The sequence below is a fragment of the Carassius auratus genome, chromosome 6 (genome assembly GCF_003368295.1).
Source record: "Carassius auratus strain Wakin chromosome 6, ASM336829v1, whole genome shotgun sequence".
NCBI classification, from domain to species: Eukaryota; Metazoa; Chordata; class Actinopteri; order Cypriniformes; family Cyprinidae; genus Carassius; species Carassius auratus.
The window spans coordinates 23,832,179-23,859,068 of record NC_039248.1 but is presented as its reverse complement, the minus strand read 5'-3'; the positions used below and the strand labels follow the sequence as shown (position 1 = coordinate 23,859,068).

Here is a 26,890-nt window from a genome sequence, read left to right as displayed (position 1 = left end):
TCGCTTTTCTACCTTTCTCTTCAGTTCAGTCTGTGCTTTTCTGTAGCTCTGCTCGAGTCTCTTGAGGGAATATATCTGTTTTGCTAATGTTCCCATTAAGGTTTTATTTAATGCTATTTCTATCATTCAAAACATCCAGCTTTTTTACGTTTTAATATTTTTTTTGTTTGTTATGCAAATGTTAAAAGAACATTCCATTTCACCCAGTGTGGCAAAATGTAACATCATGTGAATGTTACGTTTGAATGTTCTCTGAACATTCCAAGAACTGCAACGTTTAAAAAACATTAGAACAACCTCCAGGAAAAAAAAAGTTCTATGAATGATGTAAAAATAAATGAATCAAATATAAAAAATAAGTAAGTTTTCTGTACTTTAATTATGTTCTTAAAATGTTATTTATTTATTTAAACATTGTTTCTGAAATGTTTTATTTCAGAAATGTTTTAGTTGGATAAAACCCTTTTTCAAATGACACAACTTGTTTTTGGAACGTTCAGAGAACATTCGAATGTAACATTCCCCGAGATGTTTTCATAACTTCATGAGAGCGTTTACAAAATATCCTAGAAAATGGACTCTAATGTCTGGTTTTGTGGTCCAGGGTCACATATGTTCACACAGCGTATGGATGTTTGGATGAAGCTGTTACAGACAGAGCTAATGACAGAGCTTTGCTGGACTAAAGCTATTAGAGCGTATCCCACAATCCTTCACGCTCAGCTGCGGCTCTTAATTTCATTTCTTGTGTAACTCTGTGCAGTCGTCGTATTATTAAAACAGATGCACACACATGAGGATCTCATCGCTGCAGATTTCATCCATAAACACTGTGTGTTCTTGTTTTCTGATTCCTGAGAGCACACACAGACATAAAGCAGTCAGCGTGACTCTACGACACGGTGAGGGACTGCGCCGCAGTGAACTCTCTGAGAGCTGAAAGCAAAGGTTAAGTGTTCTGTCATCACAAACACTGACTGCATATAATGTGTGCATGTCTGCTCTGGAGACGCTCTTCTGAGGATCAGCTGAAGCAGACAGGGACTCATCACTGATGTTTTTCATTTCTAATTACCTTCATGTTAAATTACAACACGCAGTTCTTCTATATGTCACATATTATTTCATGGGAAGAGTGTGTTGTGTATTCAAACTGCAGTGTTGTTTATAAACAGATAGCCCCGCCCCCAAGCCGGTTGAGAGGAATCTCTCAGCCAATGATGTGAGTCGGGGGAGGGGCCACTTGTACCATAAGTGCTCCGAAGGTTAAACTGGCAAATCTAAACACATAATTATATATAACTGAATGTGTTTGTGTCTTACAGGGGAAGCCGTATGTGTTTGACAAAGTCTTTCCCACAAACTGCACACAGGAGCAGGTGTATAACACGTGTGCCAAACAGATTGTCAAAGGTGAGATAAGTATTAATTCAAGAACAAATATAAAAGCACATATATCAACATTTGTCAGATTTAGTCATTGGAAACTGTTAACTGATTTAATTTTTTGGGAAAATAGTGATGTGTGACATTGTATAGAGTTGAATATCAAGGTTTTTGTGTGGGGATTTGAGGATTTGTGCAGTAAGCATTATAAACATTTATATTTATTATTATTATTCTTAATTTAATACTTTTTGACTTTTAATACTAAATTTAATGGAAATTAATTATTTCATATTTCCATGATTTACATCTTCACTTTCATTTAAACCAAAATATAAAAAATATGAAAATTTAAAAACCATTTTAAAAAGAATAGTTGTCTTAGAATTTTTAATCAATGATACTTTTTAAAAAAAGTATTAAAAATATATATAATAATATCAGAAGTCACTTATACATTCTGTAAAAGTATATTCATGAATTTGACATTTTGTGACTGAATTGGTAAATGTTTCTATTTCTTTCCTCGAACACATTGATGATACTTTGTATCATTCTCCTTCAGGCTACACTTAAATCTAAATCTGTTACAATTGAAAATTAAATCATGATGTTTGATGTTTCTGTCTGCAGATGTTCTGGAAGGTTATAACGGCACCATCTTTGCGTACGGACAGACGTCGTCTGGTAAAACCTACACTATGGAGGTAAAACAGATCTCTACACTACTCTGTGCTTTAATTATTAAAAAACAATTCGCTCAGAAACGAAGATGTAGTCATCATTTACTCACCCTCACTTCGCTCCAAAATTGTAAAACTGGCTTTATTCTCTGGAACACAGAAGAAGACGTTTAGCAGAATGTTAAAGTGTGCTCACTGCTTTCTGTCTCTCAGGGAAAACTGCATGATCCGGACGGAAGGGGAATCATCCCGAGGATCGCGGAAGACATTTTTAACCACATTTACACCATGGATGAAAACCTGGAGTTCCACATTAAGGTGAAAATAACAGCATAATATCAAGACATTTATATTTACAGATGGTTCTGGGGTTTTTTCCATAGTGAAGACATGAAATCTAATTCCAGCTCATTAGCTGTTCTCGTTTCTCTCTCAAGGTTTCCTATTTCGAAATCTACATGGATAAAATCCGTGACCTACTTGACGGTGAGTTTGCTGCGTTTTGTCTCGGCTCGACCTAAATACAGACTCTGTTTTAAAGCATTTTCTCCTTCAGTATCAAGACTTTGCTATAGATAAAATGCATTGATATCATGAATAGTTGTGGGTATTATTTATTTAAACTGGAGCATTTAATTGACTTTTAACAACTGCTATTTTAAAATTTAATTGCATTTTTAGGGACACTATCATTGAAAGATGTGTAGTTACAATTTTCTTTTAAGAAATGAATACTTTGATTCATTAAGGCTGCATTAAATTGATCAGAAGTGACAGTAAAGACATTCATAATGTTACAAATGTTTTCTATTTTTAAATTAAATCTGTTCTTTTCAACTTTCTATTCATTGGTGAATCCTGAAAAATAAAATGCATCAAAGTTTCCATAAACAGTGTTCAACATTGATAATAATCAGAAATGTTTCTTGAGCAGTAAATCATCATATTATTCTGATTTCTGAAGATCATGTGACACTGAAGACTGGAGGAATGATGCTGAAAATACAGCAGAGCATCACAGAAATAAATTACAGTTTAACACAGATTCACACAGAACACAGCTGTTTTAAATGTAATAATATTTTACAATTTTTACAGCATTTTTGATCAAATAAATGCAGCCTTGGTGAGCAGAAGAGACTTCAATAACATTCCCAATCTCAAAGATTGAATGGTAGTGGATTTAAAATAACTCCTGCAGAGAAACAAGCTTAAGTTTGTAAGGTTTGATGCCGGATGACGGTGCTTTCATCTGTATTCAGCTGCGATCGCTGAGTCACTGAACAATCTGGGAAAACACCTGAAGACAGAGAGAGAGAGAGAGAGAGAGAGAGAGAGAGAGGAGTAATGAAAGCAGAAGAGAACAGACAGATAGAGATCGTCAGACACTGAGGGGACGAGAGGACGTCAGTCTCACTCGGTCTATATTTCATTAAAAGGAAACTGACGTTCACATATTCTCCTTCATATCTGCCCAAACTCATATGAAGTTTCTCTCAAGTGTGTGTGTGTGTGTGTGTGTGTGTGTGTTGAAGGGTCGTTACATCATTGAAGTGTCATAAAAAACACTGAGGACTGTCCGTGCATTACATGTGCATGTGCTCATTAAAGGAATAATTCAGCCAAAAATGAAGAATCCGTCATCATTTACTCGCCCTCATGTCGCTCCAAACCTTCTGTCTTCTGTGGAACCCAAAAATAAAGTGCTTTGCAGAAAGTTCATGCTAAAATGAAAGAAGCAGGTTTATTATAGTTAACTGAAACTAAAAGCATAAAAAATTACATTTCATTACTTGAAATAAACAAATAATAATTAAATCAATTATAAAAAAAACCTAAATGTATTAAAACGACTAAAATAAGATTTGAAATAAAGACTTGTAATAAAACAAATGAAATATAATGACTGTAAAAATGTAAATATATATATATATATATATAAATTAATAAAATTAAAACTATATAGACACATATAATAATAATAATAATAATAAATGACAAAACTTTAAATTACTACAACTTTAAAATAAAAACAGAAAATGTAAAAATAATTCAAACTATCAAAAGAACAATAATATTTTCTAAATACTAAATAATAGAAACCTGTTTACACCATGGAATAAATAAATAAATTAAAAGGTAATTTCAACATTTTATCTAACAATTAAGACTTTGTTCTTGCACTTCACAAAACTGCAAGATCAATTCAGAGGGAAAAATGAAGTAGAAGTCAGAGTTATGAGATCAAAAGTATCTTCTTTATTCAGCGGTGGAAACAGGCTTCCAGACTAAACACATTAAACACAGCAGAAAAATATCAGAATAACAACAGTTATTACATAATCAATTCTTCTGAAGTCTGGTTTTTGAGCTTACTGTATAAATCATTGTTGTGTTAAACATCTTGGTGACCCACAAAATACATAAGTTACACAGTTTTGAAACAACTGAATTTAACCCCTTCACGCCTCTTTTCTTTGTTCTTTCTGGTTTTGCAGTGCACGTCCGATTCTGTCTTTTGTTCTTTGACTCTCACCCGCCTCTCTTTCTCTCTTTCTCTCTTTCTCTCAGTGAGTAAGACAAACCTGTCCGTGCATGAAGACAAGAACCGAGTTCCCTATGTGAAGGTGAGCAGAATCACGCTTTAAAATCAGCTGCAATCAGACCTCGCTCAAATAAACGAATGTGTGTGTGTGTCTGTGTGTGTGTGTGTGTGTGTGTGTGCTGTACAGGGATGTACTGAACGTTTCGTCTCCAGTCCTGAAGAAGTGATGGATGTCATTGATGAAGGCAAAGCCAACCGCCATGTTGCTGTTACAAGTGAGTTTCTCTAACCCACAGAAAGACATTGAAACATTGCTATAACTGCAACTGCAGGTTCTGGGTTTGATTCCCAGCGGATGCATGAACTGATCCCATGCACACCTTCAATGCAATGCAAGTCACTTCAGATAAAAGCATCTGCCAAATGCATGAGTGTAATGTAAAGTTAAGACTCAAATGATCTGCTGTTGTGTGTCAGATATGAATGAGCACAGCTCCAGGAGCCACAGCATATTCCTCATCAACATCAAGCAGGAGCATGTGGAGACCGAGCAGAAGCTCTGTGGGAAACTTTACCTGGTGGACCTGGCCGGGAGCGAGAAGGTGCTTTCAATCTCTCACATCCTTTAGCTTCACAATCTCATTGAACAGGTCAATAACTGTGTTTTTTAATGCATGCATTTTAATAAAAGCTGTGGGGTATTGCACAACCGAAAAGTAGGCATGCACACAAACTAAAATGCGAAAACATTTACTGATTAAATTCTTTGATGTGCAACAAAAACTCATTTGACTTTGACTAACCAGTGGACCGATCTCATCACGCACCGTCTCAAATGTTATTTTATTAATTTTGTATTGACTAAATCTTTTAAATACATTGGATTATGTAATATTCCAATAGTTCCACATATATTAAATTAGCAACTTTGGATGGAAACATTGCTACTCAAATTTAATGTGCAAAGTATGCATTCTGTAAAAATAAAAATGTTCCTGATTCAGGACTGTATACACTGGAATGCTAGCATACTGCATTCTTTTGAGCACTTTATGCATGCTATAATATTCCAGATTCAGCCACGGTATGCACTGGAATACAAGTATACTGTGCAGAATGTACTACATACTAGTCAGTATTCTATGCATAATGAAAATTTTTGCACAATATGTATATTGCAAAAATAATATGAGTGGTATGCTAGTGTAATATTGTGGATTCAGCCACTGTATAAACTGGAATATTAGCACAGTGCATCCTACTCAGAATGCACTGCATACTGCATACTTTTAAGTATTCCATGCATTTAGAAAATTCACATATTGTGGATGGTATGCATACAAAAAAAAAAAAATAGTATGAGTAGTATGCTAGTGTAATATAGTGGATTCAGCCACTGTAAACACTAGAATATTAGCACACTGCATCCTACTCAGAATGCACTGCATACATTTTAGTATTCCATGCATACAGAAAATTCACATATTGTGCACAGTATGCATACTGCAAAACTAGTATGAGTAGTATGCTAGTGTTATATTGTGGATTCAGCCACACTGGAATACTAGCATACTGCATTTTGCATACTGCACAGAATGCATATTGTACTATACATAATGTGCACATCATGCATACTGCAAAAATAGTGTAACTAGTATGGTATTACGCTATTCCAGCCACTGTATGCACTGGAATACTAGAATAATGCATACTGCAGATAGTGTACTGCAACTTTTTAGTACTTTTCAAATATTGTGTACAGTATGCATACTACAAAAACAGTACAGGTAGAATGCTAGTGCAATATTCTAAAATGACTTACTCGTTACACTGTAATTTACACATTGCATGTGAGAAGCCGCATAACTCTGAATGTGTGTGTGTTGCTCAGGTGAGTAAGACCGGTGCAGAAGGAGCCGTTCTGGATGAAGCCAAAAACATCAACAAGTCTCTGTCTGCGCTGGGGAACGTCATATCAGCTCTGGCCGAAGGAACCGTGAGTTACAGCTGCATATAACTAATACTGTCATAACATGCATCAGATTATTGCAGTTCAAAGGAGCAGACTTTACCCATTTAAAGCTGCTGTAGGGAACTTTTGTAAAAAAATATTTTTTATATATTTATTAAACCTGTCATTATGTCCTGACAGTAGAATATGAAACAGTAATCTGTGTATAAATCAAGCTCCTCTGGCTCCTCCCAGTGTCCTATTGCCATTTGCAGAAACTACATCGCTCCCGGTAAGAATCAACCAATCAGAGCTGCGGTCCGTAACTTTGTTTGTGTTCAAAATGTAGAAAAATGAACATAATAAGCGAGTACACCATGAATCCATTTTCCAAACCGTGTTTTTAGCTTGTCCTGAATCACTAGGGTACACCTATAATAAGTGTTTATATTCGGACTATTTTAGATTGCTTCGGGGATACCGCGGCAGAGTAACCCAGTACCTTTGTGATTCTTCATAGACATAAACAGAGAGAAGTAGTTCCGGCTACAATGTTCTTCCGCAAGACGCAAGCAGTTCTGTTTATTAACCACTAGAGCGGCAGAAGTTACCTACCGCAGCTTTAAGTACCACTGCTGGGATGGTTACAGATTACAATAACTCTATTTAAAATGTAATAAGCTGTGTAACTATTCCAGTTACTTTATTAAAGTGATGTAACTGATTACTTTTTGATTATTTTTCTACATTTCTAATGTTTTCAACTATTGATTACAGTTACATTTATTTTGTAATTAAATTACATAATTTAGTTACATGCTCCTCAGCTCTGTGCTGTGTGTGTGTGTGTGTGTGTGTGTGTGTGTGTGTGTGTGTGTGCAGAAGACTCACGTGCCGTACCGAGACAGTAAGATGACGCGGATCCTGCAGGACTCTCTGGGAGGAAACTGTAGAACCACGATGTTCATCTGCTGCTCACCTTCAGCCTTCAACGACGCAGAGACCAAATCCACCCTGATGTTCGGACAACGGTAACACACACACACACACACACACACACACAGATACACACACACACACACACACACACACACACACACACACACACACACACACGCACACACGCACACACACACACACACACACACACACACACAGATACACACACACACACACACGCACGCACACACACACACACACACACACACACACACACACACACACACACACACACACACACACACACACACACACACACAGATACACACAGATACAAACACACACACAGATACACACACACTCACACACACACACAAAGAGATACACACACATATACATCACTCTCCCTCACACACACACACACACACACACACGCACACACACACACACACACACACACACACAGATACACACACAGATACAAACACACACACACACACACACACTTACACACTCACCCTGTGTTTTAGGGCAAAGACCATCAAGAACACGGCGTCTGTGAACCTGGAGCTGACGGCAGAGCAGTGGAAGAGGAAATATGAGAAAGAGAAGGAGAAGAACAAGAACCTGAAAGAGAACATCCAGAGACTGGAGGCGGAGCTTAACCGCTGGCACAACGGTGTGGAAAACTGCATCACTTCTCTCTTTCTGACACCAAAACACTCAAAGCTTTCTACCATGAGTGTTTCGGACGTGCTCCATAGTAATACTATGGTTTATCAGACATTTACTATGGGAATACCATGTTTTAGACCACTTACTAAAAAAATACCATGGTACTACCACATTAGAAGTAATTAATGCAAGAGTTGCTAAAGTAAAACTCTTGTAAAACCAAGGTAATTCAACACTGTTTAAAGGAAACCCCAGAATAATGTCTTCTGATGTTACTATAGTAAATGTGGTAAATGAGCGTGTGATTGTGCTGCAGGTGAGTCTGTCACGCCGCTGGATCTCATGGCTGTGATTCCTGTCGAATCTGACGTCAGTGAAGACGCAGCTTTAGACAATCAGAGTCTCGACGTGTGTGAGCGAATCCCAGAGGAACACAAGTTCAAATATGAGGAAGAGATACGCAAACTCTACAAACAGCTTGACGACAAGGTATGAGCACACACACACACACACAGAACGACGAGAGTAAACAACACATGGTACACTTTCTGATTGACTCTTTTCTCTCTGACAGGACGATGAGATTAATCTACAGTGTCAGCTGGTGGAAAAACTGAAGGAGCAAATGCTGGATCAAGAAGAGGTAAAACACTTGCTCAAATCATGTTTGCATACTTCCACAAATTAATATGGCAAATATAATATGGGTAGTATCATGTGGTAGTGTAATGAATGAATGATAATATACTTTTCTAGATTCAGGCTCTGTGTACAATGGAATAATAGCATACTGCATTTTGCAAAAATTTACTGCATACTTTTTCAGTATTCTATGCATACAGAAAATTCACATCATTTGAACAGTATGCATACTGCAAAAATAGTATGAGTAGTATGCTAGTGTAATATTCCAGATTCAGATACTGGATGGAGAGCATACTACATATCAAATATTGTGCAGAATGTACTGCATACAGAAAATGTACATATTGTCTCAGTATGCATTCTGTAAAAAACAAGTATGAATAGTATGCTAGTGTAATATCAGTCACTAACTGTATACAATGGAATGCATTTCACAGACTCTAATGCATACTTATACATACTTATGCATACATAAATATTCAATGTTTATGGAAAATTCAGATATTGTGTGCACTATGCACACTGCAAAATATAACATATTGCATACTATGCAGAATGTATGGCAAACAGATAACTCACATATTGTGCACAGTATGCATACTGCAAAAATAGTATGAGTAGTATGCTAGTGTAATGTTCTGGATTCAGTAACTGTACACACTGGAAGACTAGTATACTGCTCATTGCGCAGAATATAATGCATACTTTTTAAATATTCCATGCATTAAGAAAATTCAGATATTGTGTGCAGTATGCACACTGCAAAAATAGTATGAGTAGTATGCTAGTGTAAAATTCCAGATTCAGCCACTGGATTAAGAGAATACTACATATTGCATACTATGCATAATGTACGGCAAACAGAAAACTCATATATTGTGCACAGTATGCATACTGCAAAAAATAGAATGAGTAGTATGCTAGTGTTATATTCCCAAAACGCACACTACATGAAGATAAACTGCATAGCGGATGATCTGAGTGTTAAAGTAGGTCAGGTAAACTGCATACTCCGTGTGTGTGTGTGTTTAGCTGCTAGCTTCGTCGCGTGGAGACAGTGAGCGTGTTCAGTGTGAGTTGAGTCGTCTTCAAGCGGACAGCGACAGCGCAAAGACCGAGGTGAAGGAGGTTCTGCAGGCGCTGGAGGAACTGGCTCTGAACTACGACCAGAAGAGTCAGGAGGCTGAAGACACGAGGATCCACAACAGACGCCTCATCGAGGAGCTGTCGCACAAAACCGTACGCAAACTAGCCCTTCATTAGCAAAAACATCTTAGTCCGGCACATGATGTTCGGCTCGAGGAGCCACATGTTCTGCACTTGATCAAAAGCGACAGTAAAGAGATTTATAATGATGCAAGTTCTCAAATAAAGGCTGTTCTTCTGAACTTTCTATTAATCTATGAATATAAAAAATATATATGTTTCACAGTTTCCTGAACAATATTGAACTGTGTTCAACATGGATAATAATCAGAAATGTTTCTTGAGCAGCAAATCATCATATTAGAATGATTTCTGAAGATCATGTGACACTGAAGAGTTATGATGCTTATATATTAGATATATACAAATTTTACCGTAGTTACTGTATTTTTTGATCCTATTAATGCAACCTCGGTGAGAACAAGAGACTTTAACGAGGAATTTAGGGGTATAAAATGTTGATTCCCTAGATCTGTAGTACTAATAATATAATTTATTGACTCAATTTAAACAAGTTTTATTATTACTGTCTTGTTGCTTTTAGTGTTTTGAAGCAGTGAGCAGTAAAAGTAAGAGCTATAATGAGATAAACACCAGCATCATCAGCAATCATCTGTGCTAAATCAAAGTATGTTTCCATGTTTAATCACGTCTTCTCTCAGTCGGATCTGATGTGTTTGGAGGCGGAGTTTTCCCGGCTACAGGAAGTGAGCAGCCAGCAGAGGAAGCGCATCACTGAGGTGTTAAACACTCTGATGAAGGATCTGAATGACTTCAGCTTCATCCTGGGAAACGGAGAGCTCAGACTGGTGAGCGAGTGTGTGAGCGAGTGTGTGAACGAGTGTGTGAGCGAGTGTGTGAGCGAGTGTGTGAGAGAGTGTGTGAGCGAGTGTGTGAGCGAGTGTGTGAGCGAGTGTGATCGAGTGTTTGATCGAGTGTGTGAGCAAGTGTGTAAGCGAGTGTGTGAACGAGTGTGAGAGAGTGTGTGAACGAGTGTGAGAGAGTGTGTGAGCGAGTGTGTGAGCGAGTGTGAGAGAGTGTGTGAATGAGTGTGAGAGCGTGTGTGAGCGAGTGTGAGAGAGTGTGTGAGCGAGTGTGTGAACGAGTGTGAGAGAGTGTGTGAGCGAGTGTGTGAGCGAGTGTGAGAGAGTGTGTGAGCGAGTGTGAGAGAGTGTGTGAGCGAGTGTGTGAACGAGTGTGAGAGAGTGTGTGATCGAGTGTGTGAGCGAGTGTGAGAGAGTGTGTGAACGAGTGTGAGAGCGTGTGTGAGCGAGTGTGAGAGAGTGTGTGAGCGAGTGTGTGAACGAGTGTGAGAGAGTGTGTGAGCGAGTGTGTGAGAGAGTGTGAGAGAGTGTGTGAGCGAGTGTGAGAGAGTGTGTGAGCGAGTGTGTGTACGAGTGTGAGAGAGTGTGTGAGCGAGTGTGAGAGTGTGTGAGCGAGTGTGTGAACGAGTGTGAGAGAGTGTGTGAGCGAGTGTGAGAGAGTGTGTGAACGAGTGTGAGAGCGTGTGTGAACGAGTGTGAGAGAGTGTGTGAGCGAGTGTGAGAGTGTGTGAGCGAGTGTGTGAACGAGTGTGATCGAGTGTGTGAGCGAGTGTGAGAGAGTGTGTGAACGAGTGTGAGAGCGTGTGTGAACGAGTGTGAGAGAGTGTGTGAACGAGTGTGTGAGCGAGTGTGAGAGAGTGTGTGATCGAGTGTGTGAGCGAGCGTGTGAGCGAGTGTGAGAGAGTGTGTGAGCGAGATCGTGAGCAAGTGTGTGAACGAGTGTGTGAGAGAGTGTGTGAGCGAGTGTGTGTACGAGTGTGAGAGAGTGTGTGAGCGAGTGTGAGAGTGTGTGAGCGAGTGTGTGAACGAGTGTGAGAGAGTGTGTGAGCGAGTGTGAGAGAGTGTGTGAACGAGTGTGAGAGCGTGTGTGAACGAGTGTGAGAGAGTGTGTGAGCGAGTGTGAGAGTGTGTGAGCGAGTGTGTGAACGAGTGTGATCGAGTGTGTGAGCGAGTGTGAGAGAGTGTGTGAACGAGTGTGAGAGCGTGTGTGAACGAGTGTGAGAGAGTGTGTGAACGAGTGTGTGAGCGAGTGTGAGAGAGTGTGTGATCGAGTGTGTGAGGGAGCGTGTGAGCGAGTGTGAGAGAGTGTGTGAGCGAGATCGTGAGCAAGTGTGTGAACGAGTGTGTGAGCGAGTGTGTGAGCGAGTGTATAAGCGAGTGTGACAGAGTGTGTGAGCGAGCGTGTGAGCGAGTGTGAGAGAGTGTGTGAGCGAGTGTGTGAGCGAGTGTGAGAGAGTGTGTGAGCGAGTGTGTGAGCGAGTGTGAGAGAGTGTGTGAGCGAGTGTGTGAGCGAGTGTGTGAGCGAGTGTGAGAGAGTGTGTGAGCGAGTGTGTGAGCGAGTGTGTGAGCGAGTGTGAGAGAGTGTGTGAGCGAGTGTGTGAGCGAGTGTGAGAGAGTGTGTGAGCGAGTGTGTGAGCGAGTGTGTGAGCGAGTGTGAGAGAGTGTGTGAGCGAGTGTGAGAGAGTGTGTGAGCGAGTGTGTGAACGAGTGTGAGAGAGTGTGTGAGCGAGTGTGAGAGTGTGTGAGCGAGTGTGTGAACGAGTGTGAGAGAGTGTGTGAGCGAGTGTGAGAGAGTGTGTGAGCGAGTGTGTGAACGAGTGTGAGAGAGTGTGTGAGCGAGTGTGTGAGCGAGTGTGAGAGAGTGTGTGAGCGAGTGTGAGAGAGTGTGTGAGCGAGTGTGTGAACGAGTGTGAGAGAGTGTGTGAGCGAGTGTGAGAGTGTGTGAGCGAGTGTGTGAACGAGTGTGAGAGAGTGTGTGAGCGAGTGTGTGAGCGAGTATGAGAGTGTGTGAACGAGTGTGTGAGCGAGTGTGAGAGAGTGTGTGAGCGAGTGTGAGAGAGTGTGTGAGCGAGTGTGAGCGAGTGTGAGAGAGTGTGTGAGCGAGTGTGTGAGAGAGTGTGTGAGCGAGTGTGTGAGCGAGTGTGTGAACGAGTGTGAGAGAGTGTGTGAGCGAGTGTGAGAGAGTGTGTGAACGAGTGTGTGAACGAGTGTGTGAGCGAGTGTGTGAGCGAGTGTGAGAGAGTGTGTGAGCGAGTGTGTGAACGAGTGTGTGAGCGAGTGTGTGAACGAGAACAAAATGTGTTTTTGAGAAGGAAATTATCCATTTGGCCAATTGTGTTTTGTAGGTGTGAGTCTGTGTTAAGAGTTTAGAAAAAGTATCTGAAGTATGGTTAAGCGCTTGTTAGCGCTTGAAAAAAACTGTAACTGCTAGAGCGTCAAAAGTTACCTACTGCAGCTTTAAATTCTAGTTAGATTTTTTGTAATTTTGGTGATTTTGTTTTAATTTTTTATTAGTGGTTGTTTTTACTGTCTATACATTTTTATTAATCTTTATTTATTTATTTTTGTTTATTAAAGTCAAACTAAATGAAAATGTTTCCTTTCATTTTAATTTAATTAGTTAATTTATCTATTTAAATTATTTATTTAATTTAATTTAATTTGATTTTATTTTTATATTTATGTTTTCTGTTTTCACTTTACTGTAATTCCAAGTTTTAGTATTTCTTTGTGCATTTTGTTTTTTGTTAGTTGAATATGTACTATATAGTTTTATTAGGTCTGTCTATGTATTATATTTTATTTATTAGTTTTAGTTTACTAAATCAAGTTAGGTTTAGTTTTAGTTAACTGTAATAACTTCATGTTGCCTTTAATGACTTTCTGTGCAGAACAACGAGAAAATCTGCTCTTTTCCTTTTTATAGTGGCTGTATCTGTAAAGATAGATACAAAAATATCATTAAAGCATCATAACGGTTTTCCAGATGATTTTTAATAATCAATGATCAGATGCTTTTGATTCTGATCACATCATGCAGCATTTCTGAATGAGATGTGTGTGTGTGTGTGTCCGTCAGCCGTGTGACCTGTCCGGTGTGCTGGAGGAGGAGTATGCCGTGGTGTGTGTGTATTTGAGCAAAGTGAAGTCTGAGCTGAAGTCAGTGGTGAAACGCTGCGGACAACTGGAGGCTTTACAGAACGACTGTCACCGAAAGATGGAGGAGACCGGCAGAGAACTGTCATCCTGTCAGCTGCTCATATCACAGGTGACACACACACACACACACACACACATGCACACACACACACACACGTTTGTTTTTGTGTAAAGTGGGTTCATCCCATAGGTGTAATGGTTTTTATTCTGTACAAACTGTATATTCTATGTCCCTTCACCAACCCTACCCCTAACCCTAACCCTCACAGGAAACTTTGTGCATTTTTACTTTCTCAAAAAAACTCATTCTGTATGATTTATAAGTTTTTTGAAAAATGGGGTCATGGGTTATGACCTCATAAGTCACCCTCTCCTTGTAATACCTGTGTCATACCCATGTCATTATACAGAGTTGTGTCCTGATATGACACAAAAACAAGAACACACACACACACACACACAAACACACACACACTCCCTGATGCTAAACTCTTTCCAGCATGAAGCGAAGATCCGCTCTCTGACTGAATACATGCAGAATGTGGAGCTCAAGAAACGACAGCTGGAGGAAAATTATGACTGTCTGAGTGAAGAACTCGCCAAACTACAGACCGCAGGTACACACACACACACACACACACATGCACGCACGCACACACACACACACACACACACTTATACTGATCACACATACCCCATAAAACATACCGTGGGTGTTTATTTAATTCAATTTTATTAATCTCTAGCTGGCAGATAAATGTTTCTCAATACCATTTTATAAATTAAGATAATCTGTGTCTGCTTTATAGATTATCATTATATTTACAGTGAAATCATAGCTTTTCTCAAAATATTATTTGTTGTTACTAATGCAAAGCCAAATTCAATTGTTTTGAGATCTCCTTTAAGTTTGGTTAATTATATTCTGTATATTTTTAAATTAATATTTTACCAACAATGGTAGATACAGAACCAATGTTTATTTTTAAATGTTTATTCACTGTATAAAATATATAAATAGATACTTTAACATTTTATTTGCTAAATATATATTTAAATGTTTAATTAGTTGTTTTGTATCAACATACAATAAACAGAAAATGGTGCTTATTTTTAATTGTTTGAATTAGTTTTGAATATTTTAAAAGCTTATTTTTCTATGTGTGTATTTGTATTAAAAAATATATATTTTATTTGATAAAAAAATTATTCGATCAAATTAAAATAAACTGAAAACAGTATAAACTTTTTATTTTGTTTTTCAATGATTTGAAGTTTTAAGCTTCACATCATTGAAACACTAATATATATTTTTTGTAATTATTTTAAATAAATTGTTTTCATATATACATATTCTGCTTTCATTTTAATTTTAGTTAATGTTTTAATCATTTTAGAAAATGTTATCATTTTTATGTCAGTTTTACATTTATAAAAAATGTTTCCTTAGACACTAGCCAAAATAAAATATTTGTGTTTATTTTTCTAGTTTCCTGTTTTTTTTAAGTAACTTTTTTTTAGCCATTGTTTAGTGTTAGTTAACTGTAATAAGCCTAGCTTCGTCCATCACGCAACTCTTTAGTACTTTATCATCACTCGGCTATTAAAGAAATCAGATCTGAGCGTCTGTAGATCCTGTAAAATCATGTTTTAAATTCAGATTGTAAAGTTATTGTGTCCATGTTCACAGAAAGTGCTCAGGATAATCCGCAGGACCCCGACGAGTCTGGAAGCAGAAAGGCAAGTCATAACCTTTTGGTATCTTGCTGGAAATGCTTGTGAAGTTTACAGGTGGCTGTATTTGTGTGGTGTTAAGTGTGTGTGTGTGTGTGTGTGTGTGTGTTTCAGAAAGCAGACGCTCATCGTGAGCCGCAGCACAAGCAGCTCGGCCGACTGCGTGACGACATCAACCACAAACAGAAGATCATCGACGAGCTTAAAGAGTCAGAAACCCTCACAGACGCTCTCTGATTCACTCTGTGTGTGTGTGTGTGTAACAGCTGTGTGTGTGTGTGTGTGTGTGCAGTGATAACCAGAGGCTGTGTCTGCAGCTGGAGCAGATGAGCGTGGAGTTCAGTGTCCTGAAGAAGCGCGAGCAGGAGAAGAGCCGACAGCTGGAGGAGCTCCGGTGAGAACAGACTCCATTAAACAGGAATGGTTTCAAAGACGTCTCTTCTGCTCACCAAGCCTGGGTTTATTTGATAAAAATACAGTAAAAATGTGAAATAATATTGCAATTTAAAATAACAGTTTTATGTGTGAATCTGTGTTAAAGTGTAATTTATTTCTGTGATGCTCCGCTGTATTTTCAGCATCATTCCTCCAGTCTCCAGTGTCACATGATCTTCAGAAATCATGATAATATTTTATAAACTGTTTAAATCATGATTCTTTGGGGTTATAGAAATACTGTATTTAGCAAGGATGCTGTAAATTGTTCAAAAGCGATGATAAAAGCATTTATGATGTTTTAAAAGAGATTCTTGAGCAGTAAATCATCATATTATTCTGATTTCTGAAGATCATGTGACACTGAAGACTGGAGGAATGATGCTGAAAATACAGCGGAGCATCACAGAAATACATTACACTTTAACACAGATTCACACAGAAAACAGATATTTTAAATAGTAAAAATATATCACAGTATTACTGTCTTTGCTGTACTTTGGAACAAATAAATGCATGCCTGGTGAGCAGAAGAGATGTTTTTAAAAACCAATAAACATCTGTTCAAACCCGTTTGATTGTTTCTGCAGATATCTGCATGAACGTCAGGAGCAGACCAGGAAGGACATGAAGGGTCTGGAGGAGACCGTCGTGAGTATCTACAGCGCCTCAGACTGAATGTGATGTGGAATAATGAGATTTCTGACACTGTGTGTGTGTGTGTGTGTGAAAGGCTCGTGAACTGCAGACGCTCCACAATCTGAGGAAGCTGTTCGTTCAAGACCTGACGACTCGAGTGAAGCGGGTGCGTTTGCTCCATCCACAAACACTGAGAGTAAAGAGCCTGAGAAACACAGAGAAACTGATCTGATGGAAACTATACATTAAGCACAAAAAACATCAACACTTTACAATAAGTTCATGCATTAAAACACACAAACACAAAAAAAAATCCTACGTGCTGTACAACATGGAAGAAAAACTAGACAGATATAATTGCATTATTACTTATAATCCATTACATGTATTTAATAATATGAAATATATTATATTATACATATATTATAATATTTATATCAACAATTATAATTGTATACATATTTTTTGTTTTACCAAATATACAGTTTTATTACATATGATAATTAATAAATTAAATATATTTAATAGCATATGTATACTATTTTGATGTATAATATTTTACTAAAAGTATGTTATGCAATTATACAAATAATTACATTTATCAAAACTACAGCAATTTTTGAATGTACAGTAAATATATTTTAATAAAAGATGTATAGTATTATAAATATATTATGACTATAAAATTATATTGTGATTGTTATTTATTAATTTAATTGGTTATGTTCTAATTTAATAAATATTTTAATAAAGTACTAACATATATATATATATATATATATATATATATATATATATATATATATATATATATATATATATATATATATAAATTTAAATATATTATAAAAAGTATACATTACATTTATTTAATAATAGACATGATAGTATAAATAGGCAACCATATAGATAATATTATAATAGAAAAAAATTGAAAACACCGTAAATTTATTTAATAGCATATTTATAGTATTATAAATATATTATGACTATAAAATTATATTATAATTGTTATTTATTAATTTAATTTATTATGTTATAATCTAATAAATATTTTAATTAATTACTTAAATATATAGAAATAAATACATTTAAAAATGTTATAAAAAATATAAATTAAATTTGCTTAATAACAGACATAATAGTATACATAAGCAATCATATAGATGAAACTTTTTTGCAAAAGCAACATTTATATTTTTAAAAGCTACATGAAAAAATATAATAAAATACAATTTAATTAAAATATAAATATGAAAAATCTGATTATATATGTTGGTAGTTTTGGTTCATCATCTAAACAGAACCTTACTGTGAAGTGTTAAAGAGAGTAAAAGGGATCAGATGAGTTATTAAAGTGTGTTTTCTGATCTGTTTCAGAGCTCTGAGCTGGAGCTGGATGACAGCGGAGGATGCTCCACACAGAAACAGAAGATCTCCTTCCTCGAGAACAACCTGGAACAGCTGACCAAAGTCCACAAACAGGTCAACAATCAGATCCTCAAACCCCATCGAATCTCTCAGTTCTCCACTAATCATGCAATGTTAACTCTATCATAACAGCCTCATTTAAGGATGTAGGAGAGACATAGTCAAAACCAAAAATGGATCGCCAAATAAAGTAAACTGTGACATTTTATAAACAAAACTACATTTGGGAACAGAAATTAATCAGACACTTTGAATTGACCATGTTTTTTTTATTTTTATTTAATTGCTAATGTGACTTTTTCCACCACAGACTGAACAAAGTTAAGCATTGCTCGGTGATTGGTTGAGCTTAATTGCTATTATCTAATTATGCACTTTTTATTATTATTATGCAACTGCTTACACATTTTCACTGTTTTTTTTTTTACACTTTACACTCAAATCAAATAATTGCACGCACAAAATACAAAATGCCTTGCATCTCTTACAAAACAAAGCTTTGCATATAAGATATTTAGTATATTTCCTACCTTAAATATATCAACACTTCATGTTTGATTAGTAATATGCATTGCTAAGAACTTGATTTGAACAACTTTAAAGATGATTTTCTCAATATTTAGATTATTTGCTCCCTCAGATTCCAGATTTTCTAATAGTTGTGTCTCAGACAGATATTGTTCGATCCTAACAAACCACACATCACTGGAGAGATCATTTATTCAGCTTCAGATTTCGAAAACTGTTCCTTCTGACTGGTTTTGTGCTCCAGGGACACACACGTGTTCATGATATCTCGTGACTGAGGAGGGTTTGGTGTTGATTTTGTTGGTCTCTCAGCTGGTTCGTGATAATGCAGATCTGCGCTGTGAGCTTCCGAAGCTGGAGAAGCGTCTTCGCTCCACGGCGGACCGGGTTCGATCTCTGGAGGACGCTCTGACAGACGCTAAAGAAGGAGCCATGAAGGACCGCCGGAGATACCAGCAGGAGGTGGAGCGGATCAAAGACGCCATGAGGGTCAGGAACGGCTTCCGACGGCCTCACGCTGCACTCATCGGTCAGTCCGGCTCCACCAATGAGCTCAAGCATCCGCTTTACTATTACTCTGCATCAGATGAAGCAGCTTTCAGTTGTATAGTATTTCATTAACTATATTATACAAAAATGGACATTATCAGATTACAGTATGTGTATCAAGTAAAGATCATGTTCCATTAAGATATTTAGTACATTTCCTATCATAAATATATCAAAACTTCATGTTTGATTAGTAATATGCATTACTAAGAATTCATTTGAACAACTTTAAAGATGATTTTCTCAATATTTAGAGTTTTTTGCTTCCTCGGATAGTTGTATATCAGACACATATTTGTTAAATTTCAGCATGTCATGAAATATTAAAATACTAATGATTCATCATACCATGAAATAAAATATAAAACTAGAAATATAAAAAAACTTTGATTAAGATACTAGAAAACCTTTATATTAACATGATTATCAAATATGATTCTATTGTCAATTAATTATAATGCCTTATATATATTGAATAACAAATATATATATATATAATTATATTAAAAGTTATTATTGTATATTAATATTAATGTATTAATATTCATAATTTAAAAAATTATTATTATAAGTTAAATTATTAACATTAATTGATAAGAATATAACAAACATTATAATATTATTTAATTGAGTAATTTTGTAAATTATTGATTGATTTGAATATATATATATATATATATATATATATATATATATATATATATATATATATATTATTAAATAACATATTTATAATATTATAAACAAATGATTAATCACATCCAAAATAAATAAATAAATGTTTATATACTATATGTGCACTGTGTATTTATTATGTATTTATTATGTATATATATATATATATATATATATATATATAAACACACATACAGTATATATTTTCAAAATATTTACATGTGTATATATATTTTTTTTTCATATGAATTATATAATATATAAATATATTTAATATATAAACATAACTTATTTTTCTGAAATATATACATGCATGTGTCTATTTAAATATACATAATAAAACTAGTTATAAATAACTAGTGTAAATTAAGAATTAAATAACTCAAATCAATATTAAATATGCTAATAATACAATAAGTATATTTAATAACATATAATCTTATCTTTTAAATGTAATAATGATATTATTAAATATTCTAATTCTGTTTTCCCCTCAGCCAAACCGATTCGCCCAGGACATTACCCCGCCTCCTTATCCACCAATCACATGTTCGTGCGCAGCAGGGATCAGCCAATCACGTTCAGCAATGCCATGTTCAACAGCGACACTGAAAAACCAGTGAAGAAGTGAGCAGCAGTGTTTCTGGCTCACTTTAGACACGAGTTGTGTGTATTTTTATCTCCGCTGATGTAAAAGATGTGCTTCTGTGTGTCGTGTGAACAGGACGCTGTCGGAGGCCACACACAAACCCAACATCACCAACGGTAAACACACTTTACTTTTATTACCTGAATCAAACCAGCAGTTGCTCTTTCTAGATTATGGGCTGCATGGGACCTGATTGGGACATATATTAGATGCTCCTCGCCTAATATAAAGACTAATAATAATAATAATAAATGTGTGTTATACTTGCTACACTTGTTTTAAAACATATTGCTTCTTATTTCTGCAGGAGATGCCACAGATGTGAATGAGAACAGGTGAGCATGAGTGTGTGTGTGTGTGTGTGTGTGTGTGACTGTACAGCACTTACTGTAATACGCTGATGATCTAATGATGTTTTGTGCCGTCAGCGATGAGACAGCAGAACATCTCCAGCACACACACACACTTCAAGAGCAGCGCGCCGCCTGCTGAACACACAGGTGAACACACACACACCATAGCATTTACATTCTGAACACAAAAACTAATTTCAAATGCAAACAGTCTATGTGTTTTTGTCCTGTTTTCCAGTAGAAATATTTGAATTGTGGGGAAAAAGTCAGAATTGTGAAATGAAAAGTTGTATTTTTTTTTTGTTGTGGGAGAAAAAACATTTCTTTATAAATATCTCACAATTCTATTATTACAAGATTTAGACAGAATTGCAAGACGCAGAATTATACAATTACCTTTTTATGTTTTATTTTGTTGCTATAAAATTCTATAATTACAAAATTTAAATAGAATTGTGAGGAAAAAGTCAGAATTGTGAAATGAAAAGCTGTAATTATTATTTTGTGATGCGAAAAAAACATTACTTTATAAATATCTCACAATTCTATTATTACAAGATTTAGAATAGAATTGTGAAATAGTCAAATATTTTGAGGTGGGCATTTTTTTCTTTAGAAATTTCTCACAATTCTATTATTACAAGATTTAGACAGAATTGCAAGACCCAGAATTATAGAATTACCTTTTTATGTTCTATTTTGTTGCCTAAAAAACATAAAATGTATATCACAATTCTATAATTACAAGATTTAAATAGAATTGTGAGAGAAAAAGTCAGAATTGTGAAATTAAAAGTTGTAATTATTGTTTTGTAGTGCGAAAAAACATTTCTTTAGAAATTTCTCACAATTCTATTATTACAAGATTTAAACTTAGAATTGCAAGACACAGATTTATGCAAAAATTCTATTTAAATCCTATTTAAAGATTTATCCTTTGATGTTTTATTTTGTTGCAAATAAAACCAAAAAACATATCTTTAAAAAAATCTCACAATTCTATTATCACAAGATTTAAACAGAATTGTGAGGAAAAAAGTCAAACTTGTGAAATAAAATGTCACATTTTTTGTGTTTCTTTCTTTATAAATATCTCACAATTCTATTATAACAAGATTTAAGCATATAATTGCAAGACAGAATTGTGAAATTACCTTATGTTTTATTCTGTTGCAAAAAACAAAAATATGTATCTCACAATTCTATTATTACAAGATTTAAGAATAGAATTGTGAGGGGAAAGTCTGAATTGTGAAATGAAAAGTCAATTTTTTTGTGGTGGAATTTTTTTTTCTTTAGAAATTTCTCAAATTCTATTATTACAAGATTTAAACTTAGAATTGCAAGACACAGAATTATGCAATTGCCCTTTGATGTTTTATTTTGTTGCAAACAAAACCAAAAAACATATCTTTAAAAAAATCTCACAATTCTATTATCACAAGATTTAAACAGAATTGTGAGGAAAAAAGTCTGAACTGTGAAATAAAAAACAAAAAGTTTTTTCTCATTATAAATATCTCACAATTCTATTATAACAAGATTAAAGCATATAATTGCACAGAATTATGAAATTACCTTCTTATGTTTTAAGAATAATAATATCACAATTCTATTATTACAAGATTTAAACAGAATTGTGAGGAAAAATTTCTAAATTGTAAAATAAAAACTCCAAAGAACCTTTTTATGTTTTATTTTCTGGTGAAAAAAAAAACATTTCTTTGTAAATATCACACAATTATATTATTACAAGATTTAAACATAGAACTGTGAGGTAAAAGTCTGAATTGTGAAATAAAAAGTCAATTTTATTTGTGTTGAACATTTTTTCTTTATAATTATCTCACAATTATATTATTACAAGATGTAAACATAAAATTGCAAGACAGAATTATGCAATTACTTTTTATGTTTTATTTTGTGGCAAAAAAAAACTGAATTGTGAGACAAAAGAGTCACAAATACCTTCTTTATTTCAATTCTGTGATGGAAAGATTCCATAATTAAAATATTAATTCTTTTTTTAACAAAAATAAATACATTAATAAAATAAGTTTATGCTTAAACCAATGCAGTCAGAAAAATAATCAGTTGCTTTTTCTGACCCCATTGAAAGATATTTATTGCTTCGAGTATAAACTCAATTCTTTCGTAAGACTCTGCTCTTGCTGTAATTGTATCTTGATTTAATAATACATACTTCTACTGGAAAACAAGACAATATTCACCCTGTGGTCTTCTTTTCTGCTCTTTCTCTGCAGGCGACCTGTTCTTCTGAATCTTTCTCTGTTTATTTGCATGTTGCCTGCAGATCCAGTGATGAATATGAACTCGTCTGTCATGAAACCTCGGATCGAAGTGAACTGAAAACTCAAATAAAACGAGTTTTCAATAAACCATTTTCCACAAGCCTTTAAACCAATTACTACCTACTCTTTTTAAAGAAATAATTATTAGGAATTAGTAAAAACTACATAGACAGTGAAAGTAATTAAATAATTTAATTTAATAATTTTAATTTAATTTAATTTAATAATTTTAATTTAATTTAATTTAATAATTTAAATCGATAAGATTAACCTAAACATTAAAAAAGAAAAAAATTCTAAGTGTTCAAATTAAATTATTAATTTAAATTCACAATCAAATTAAAATGAGTGATTTAATTCAATAATTACATTTAATTTGAATAAGCTTTTATAATGCATTAATAAATGTGGCCCGATTAAAAGATTGCATTAATGATTAAATTAGAATTCAATAAAATAATTTATCTTTTATTAAAAATAAAATCCTATACAATGCATTGATGAATTTATCCATGCATATGACTATTTTAATGAAAAATAAGCATTTGAAATCAATTCTTTATAAGGTATCAGTAGAAATATATGATAAATAAACCCAGAAACGGCGTATGATGGTGTTCGTCAATGCTGACATTAATGTGATGTTATGATGAAATCCCGTAGCTTTTTTTATGTAGCTGTAACTATTTTTATACTCATATTTAAATGACAAAATAGCTTTTGTGGGCCGGTGTGTTTGGTATGCGCTGATTTGTATGCATTATTTATGTTATTAGTATCACTCTATAAAGAAAACAACTATTATTTTATCAAATAATAACAAACTCTAGAGAGAGACTTTGACATTAAATATAAAAGTGCAAGTCAGATTGAGAAATGATCAACTTCTAAACTCGTGTGATCAGACACATCAGTAAGTGTGACCTCTGATCACATGACCTAGGGTCTCCTGCTTTGAGTCTGACCTTTGACCTCTCTACATCTCCTGATCTGCCAGTCAGGATGAGACGGAGTCAGACGGAGAGTAAAAATGTAGATTTCTCTGTAACAATTCTAGACATTCTGCACCATGAATAAAAATATAAATACATTTCAGCCTATATAAAAGTTGTATTATATTTTAAAAACTATATATGAAATTATTATACATAGGTTTTAATTTAAGTGTTGCATTTTTTATTAACAAGTCCATAACTCTATGAAGACTTCATGCAGCGCTCCAGAAGATCTCAAGCTGGTTTTAAAAGCCTCATCTAAATGTGAATAGCGCTGAGGATCTTTATAGGACACGAGGATGTGTTAGAATCTGTTTTTTGTGCTTGGTTTTTGTCGTGCATGAAGGACAAAGGGCCTGTGCTAGAACTTGACATTAAAAACCTCTCATTAAAGAGAATCACGTCTGTGTTTTTATGACTATATCTGTTGCTATTAAAAAGTTGCAATAAAGAGAATCCAGTCCATGAACTTGTGTTTTGTTATTGTAAGTATATATAGATGAATATGAGTAGATATAAAACACAGTTAAACTTCATTTGTACAAACAGATCAAAAGCATGTCCAGGTCATATTAAAAAACTAAATAAAAATAGTTAACATGTTGATAATCACATTTCCCTCCCACATGATAAAAATAACAATAGTCATATTTTTAATGAGTGTTTATAGATAATTGTGTCATTATTTTTGATGATTTAAATAAAAATTGTAATTTTTACTTAAAAAATAAAACAGTATCACACATTTAGAAGAATAAGAGATTAACCATTGAGAATAATGATAAAATAAAAATGTAAAGGTACATTATATTTTTTATGCACAATGAAAAAATACTGAAAAAAGTCGGAACATTTAAGTAATCAGTTTTTTCTTGTTGATTTTTTTGGATGAAATAAGAGACACTGTCTCACTATTTCTATACAAATATATAATGCAAATAAATATTATCTCGCACTGCTCATATTTTGCATGGATTATATACGGTTTAACACTACCATCTGCATTCATTACCACTGCTGCTGTTCATTGCACTCCTGTTTATATTCTGTTGCATTATATTCTGTTCCTGTACATACTGTAAGTTATAGCTCCACTTACTCTGTATAGAAAACAGTTCCTGCACTTTTAGTTTGATGCTAACTGGATTTCCTCAGCTCTGTATTTGTGCTCTGCATAATGACAATCAAGTTGAATCTAATCTAATCTAAAATATATATATATATATATATATATATATATATATATGTTTTATGAGATTCATTTATAAACACTGGTACATTAATATACCAGATTAAAAAAAAAAATCACAAAAAAATACAACTTTGATCTCACAATTCAGATGCAGGTGTGAGACTCAGGATAGTGAGATAACAGACTCAGATATTAATCATAATTCTGAGAAAAAGTCTGAATTGCTTGTTTATAGAGCGCATTGCTTACTTATTGTCCTCAGAATTTTGAAAAAAAAAAAAAAATTCTCAGATAAAATTTTTTTTTCTAAAATATTGTTTTCAACAATTATTTAGGAGTATGTTGTGTATAAAAAGTTGCAGTTCTTAAGCTTTAAATTCAATGTTTAAATTGAAGCCCATAAAAAGTCGCTAATGGCTAACAAAAAGTCTTAATTATGATTTTAAGATGGCTTGAATTTGAGGCCAGAAAAAGGAAGTTCTACATGTTTCAAAACCAATGGCAAAAAAATAAAAAAATAAAATAAATAATTGAAAATGTCCTCTAGGTGGCACTGTAGAAACACTTCAAGTATTCGTGGGAACGTTTTTTAAGAATTAATATTATTATAATTATGTCAGAATGTTCAAATATATATATATATATATATATATATATATATATATATATATATATATATATATATATATATATATATATATATATTAATGAATGTAACAATGCATAATATTTTAACGTTATAAATGCTTTTACAACTGGCCATCTAAGCTTACAAAACAAGGTAAAATATATCTATCTATCTGTGCATCTATATTTGTAGAGATGATACAAAGAAAAAAAAAGTTGTAGTAACAATTTACTTATTTACTCAAATTTCACAAAAAAGGCGGCAAAACATTGCATGAAACATGAACATAGACTGAAATAGCAAACTGCAAACTTTATCTGTCATGAATTTAAGATTTCCTCATGAAATAAACCATTTAAAATGGTGCATTTCTCAAATAATCACAATAACTATAACAATTGCAAAACGTTAAACAAATGTTTTAAATAGAAAGACTTTAATTCTCTGTTTGCAATCATTTTTAGATCAGAGCCGAATCCAAACCACTTTTCTGTATGTTGTGGATTTAAATAAAGCATTAACCTGAATACAGCCTTCACATTTCAGTCCCTCTGGTTTGTTTAACCCCTTAACCATCCATTATTAGTTCATTACTGTGCATGCAATTCATGTTCGTTTAACTGAGATGCAGCAAAGACGTACTTCACAGTTGAACCTGTAAACCCAAGAAGCTCGTCTTGAAGTTTTGAAGGTGGAAAGACGGTAAACATGATTTGCAGCTAATGCATCCAATATTCAGATGCTTTCATTTCTGTTT

General features: G+C 34.5%; 1 protein-coding gene across 2 annotated transcripts in view; it reads left to right on the top strand.

Moving 5' to 3' along the window:
* Nucleotides 1-23,488, top strand: part of kif5ab (kinesin family member 5A, b) — a 30,010-nt gene extending 6,522 nt beyond the window's left edge. The window contains exons 2-29 of one of the 2 annotated variants that reach the window (XM_026265768.1): nucleotides 1,326-1,413; nucleotides 2,020-2,093; nucleotides 2,283-2,387; nucleotides 2,507-2,555; nucleotides 4,641-4,696; nucleotides 4,802-4,889; nucleotides 5,092-5,216; nucleotides 6,506-6,610; nucleotides 7,448-7,596; nucleotides 8,035-8,183; nucleotides 8,496-8,668; nucleotides 8,754-8,822; nucleotides 9,857-10,063; nucleotides 10,693-10,839; nucleotides 13,934-14,122; nucleotides 14,513-14,630; nucleotides 15,704-15,753; nucleotides 15,862-15,956; nucleotides 16,040-16,141; nucleotides 16,773-16,833; nucleotides 16,916-16,987; nucleotides 18,202-18,306; nucleotides 19,093-19,309; nucleotides 20,502-20,631; nucleotides 20,729-20,769; nucleotides 20,961-20,988; nucleotides 21,082-21,153; nucleotides 23,321-23,488. In XM_026265768.1, the coding sequence (XP_026121553.1) occupies nucleotides 1,326-1,413; nucleotides 2,020-2,093; nucleotides 2,283-2,387; nucleotides 2,507-2,555; nucleotides 4,641-4,696; nucleotides 4,802-4,889; nucleotides 5,092-5,216; nucleotides 6,506-6,610; nucleotides 7,448-7,596; nucleotides 8,035-8,183; nucleotides 8,496-8,668; nucleotides 8,754-8,822; nucleotides 9,857-10,063; nucleotides 10,693-10,839; nucleotides 13,934-14,122; nucleotides 14,513-14,630; nucleotides 15,704-15,753; nucleotides 15,862-15,956; nucleotides 16,040-16,141; nucleotides 16,773-16,833; nucleotides 16,916-16,987; nucleotides 18,202-18,306; nucleotides 19,093-19,309; nucleotides 20,502-20,631; nucleotides 20,729-20,769; nucleotides 20,961-20,988; nucleotides 21,082-21,145 (2,856 nt within the window). In that variant the 3' untranslated portion in view covers nucleotides 21,146-21,153; nucleotides 23,321-23,488. Of the gene's footprint in view, nucleotides 1-1,325; nucleotides 1,414-2,019; nucleotides 2,094-2,282; nucleotides 2,388-2,506; nucleotides 2,556-4,640; nucleotides 4,697-4,801; nucleotides 4,890-5,091; nucleotides 5,217-6,505; nucleotides 6,611-7,447; nucleotides 7,597-8,034; nucleotides 8,184-8,495; nucleotides 8,669-8,753; nucleotides 8,823-9,856; nucleotides 10,064-10,692; nucleotides 10,840-13,933; nucleotides 14,123-14,512; nucleotides 14,631-15,703; nucleotides 15,754-15,861; nucleotides 15,957-16,039; nucleotides 16,142-16,772; nucleotides 16,834-16,915; nucleotides 16,988-18,201; nucleotides 18,307-19,092; nucleotides 19,310-20,501; nucleotides 20,632-20,728; nucleotides 20,770-20,960; nucleotides 20,989-21,081; nucleotides 21,154-23,270 lie in introns of both variants that reach the window. The other variant, XM_026265764.1, reaches the window with a different exon arrangement.
* Nucleotides 23,489-26,890: the final 3,402 nt, after the last annotated feature.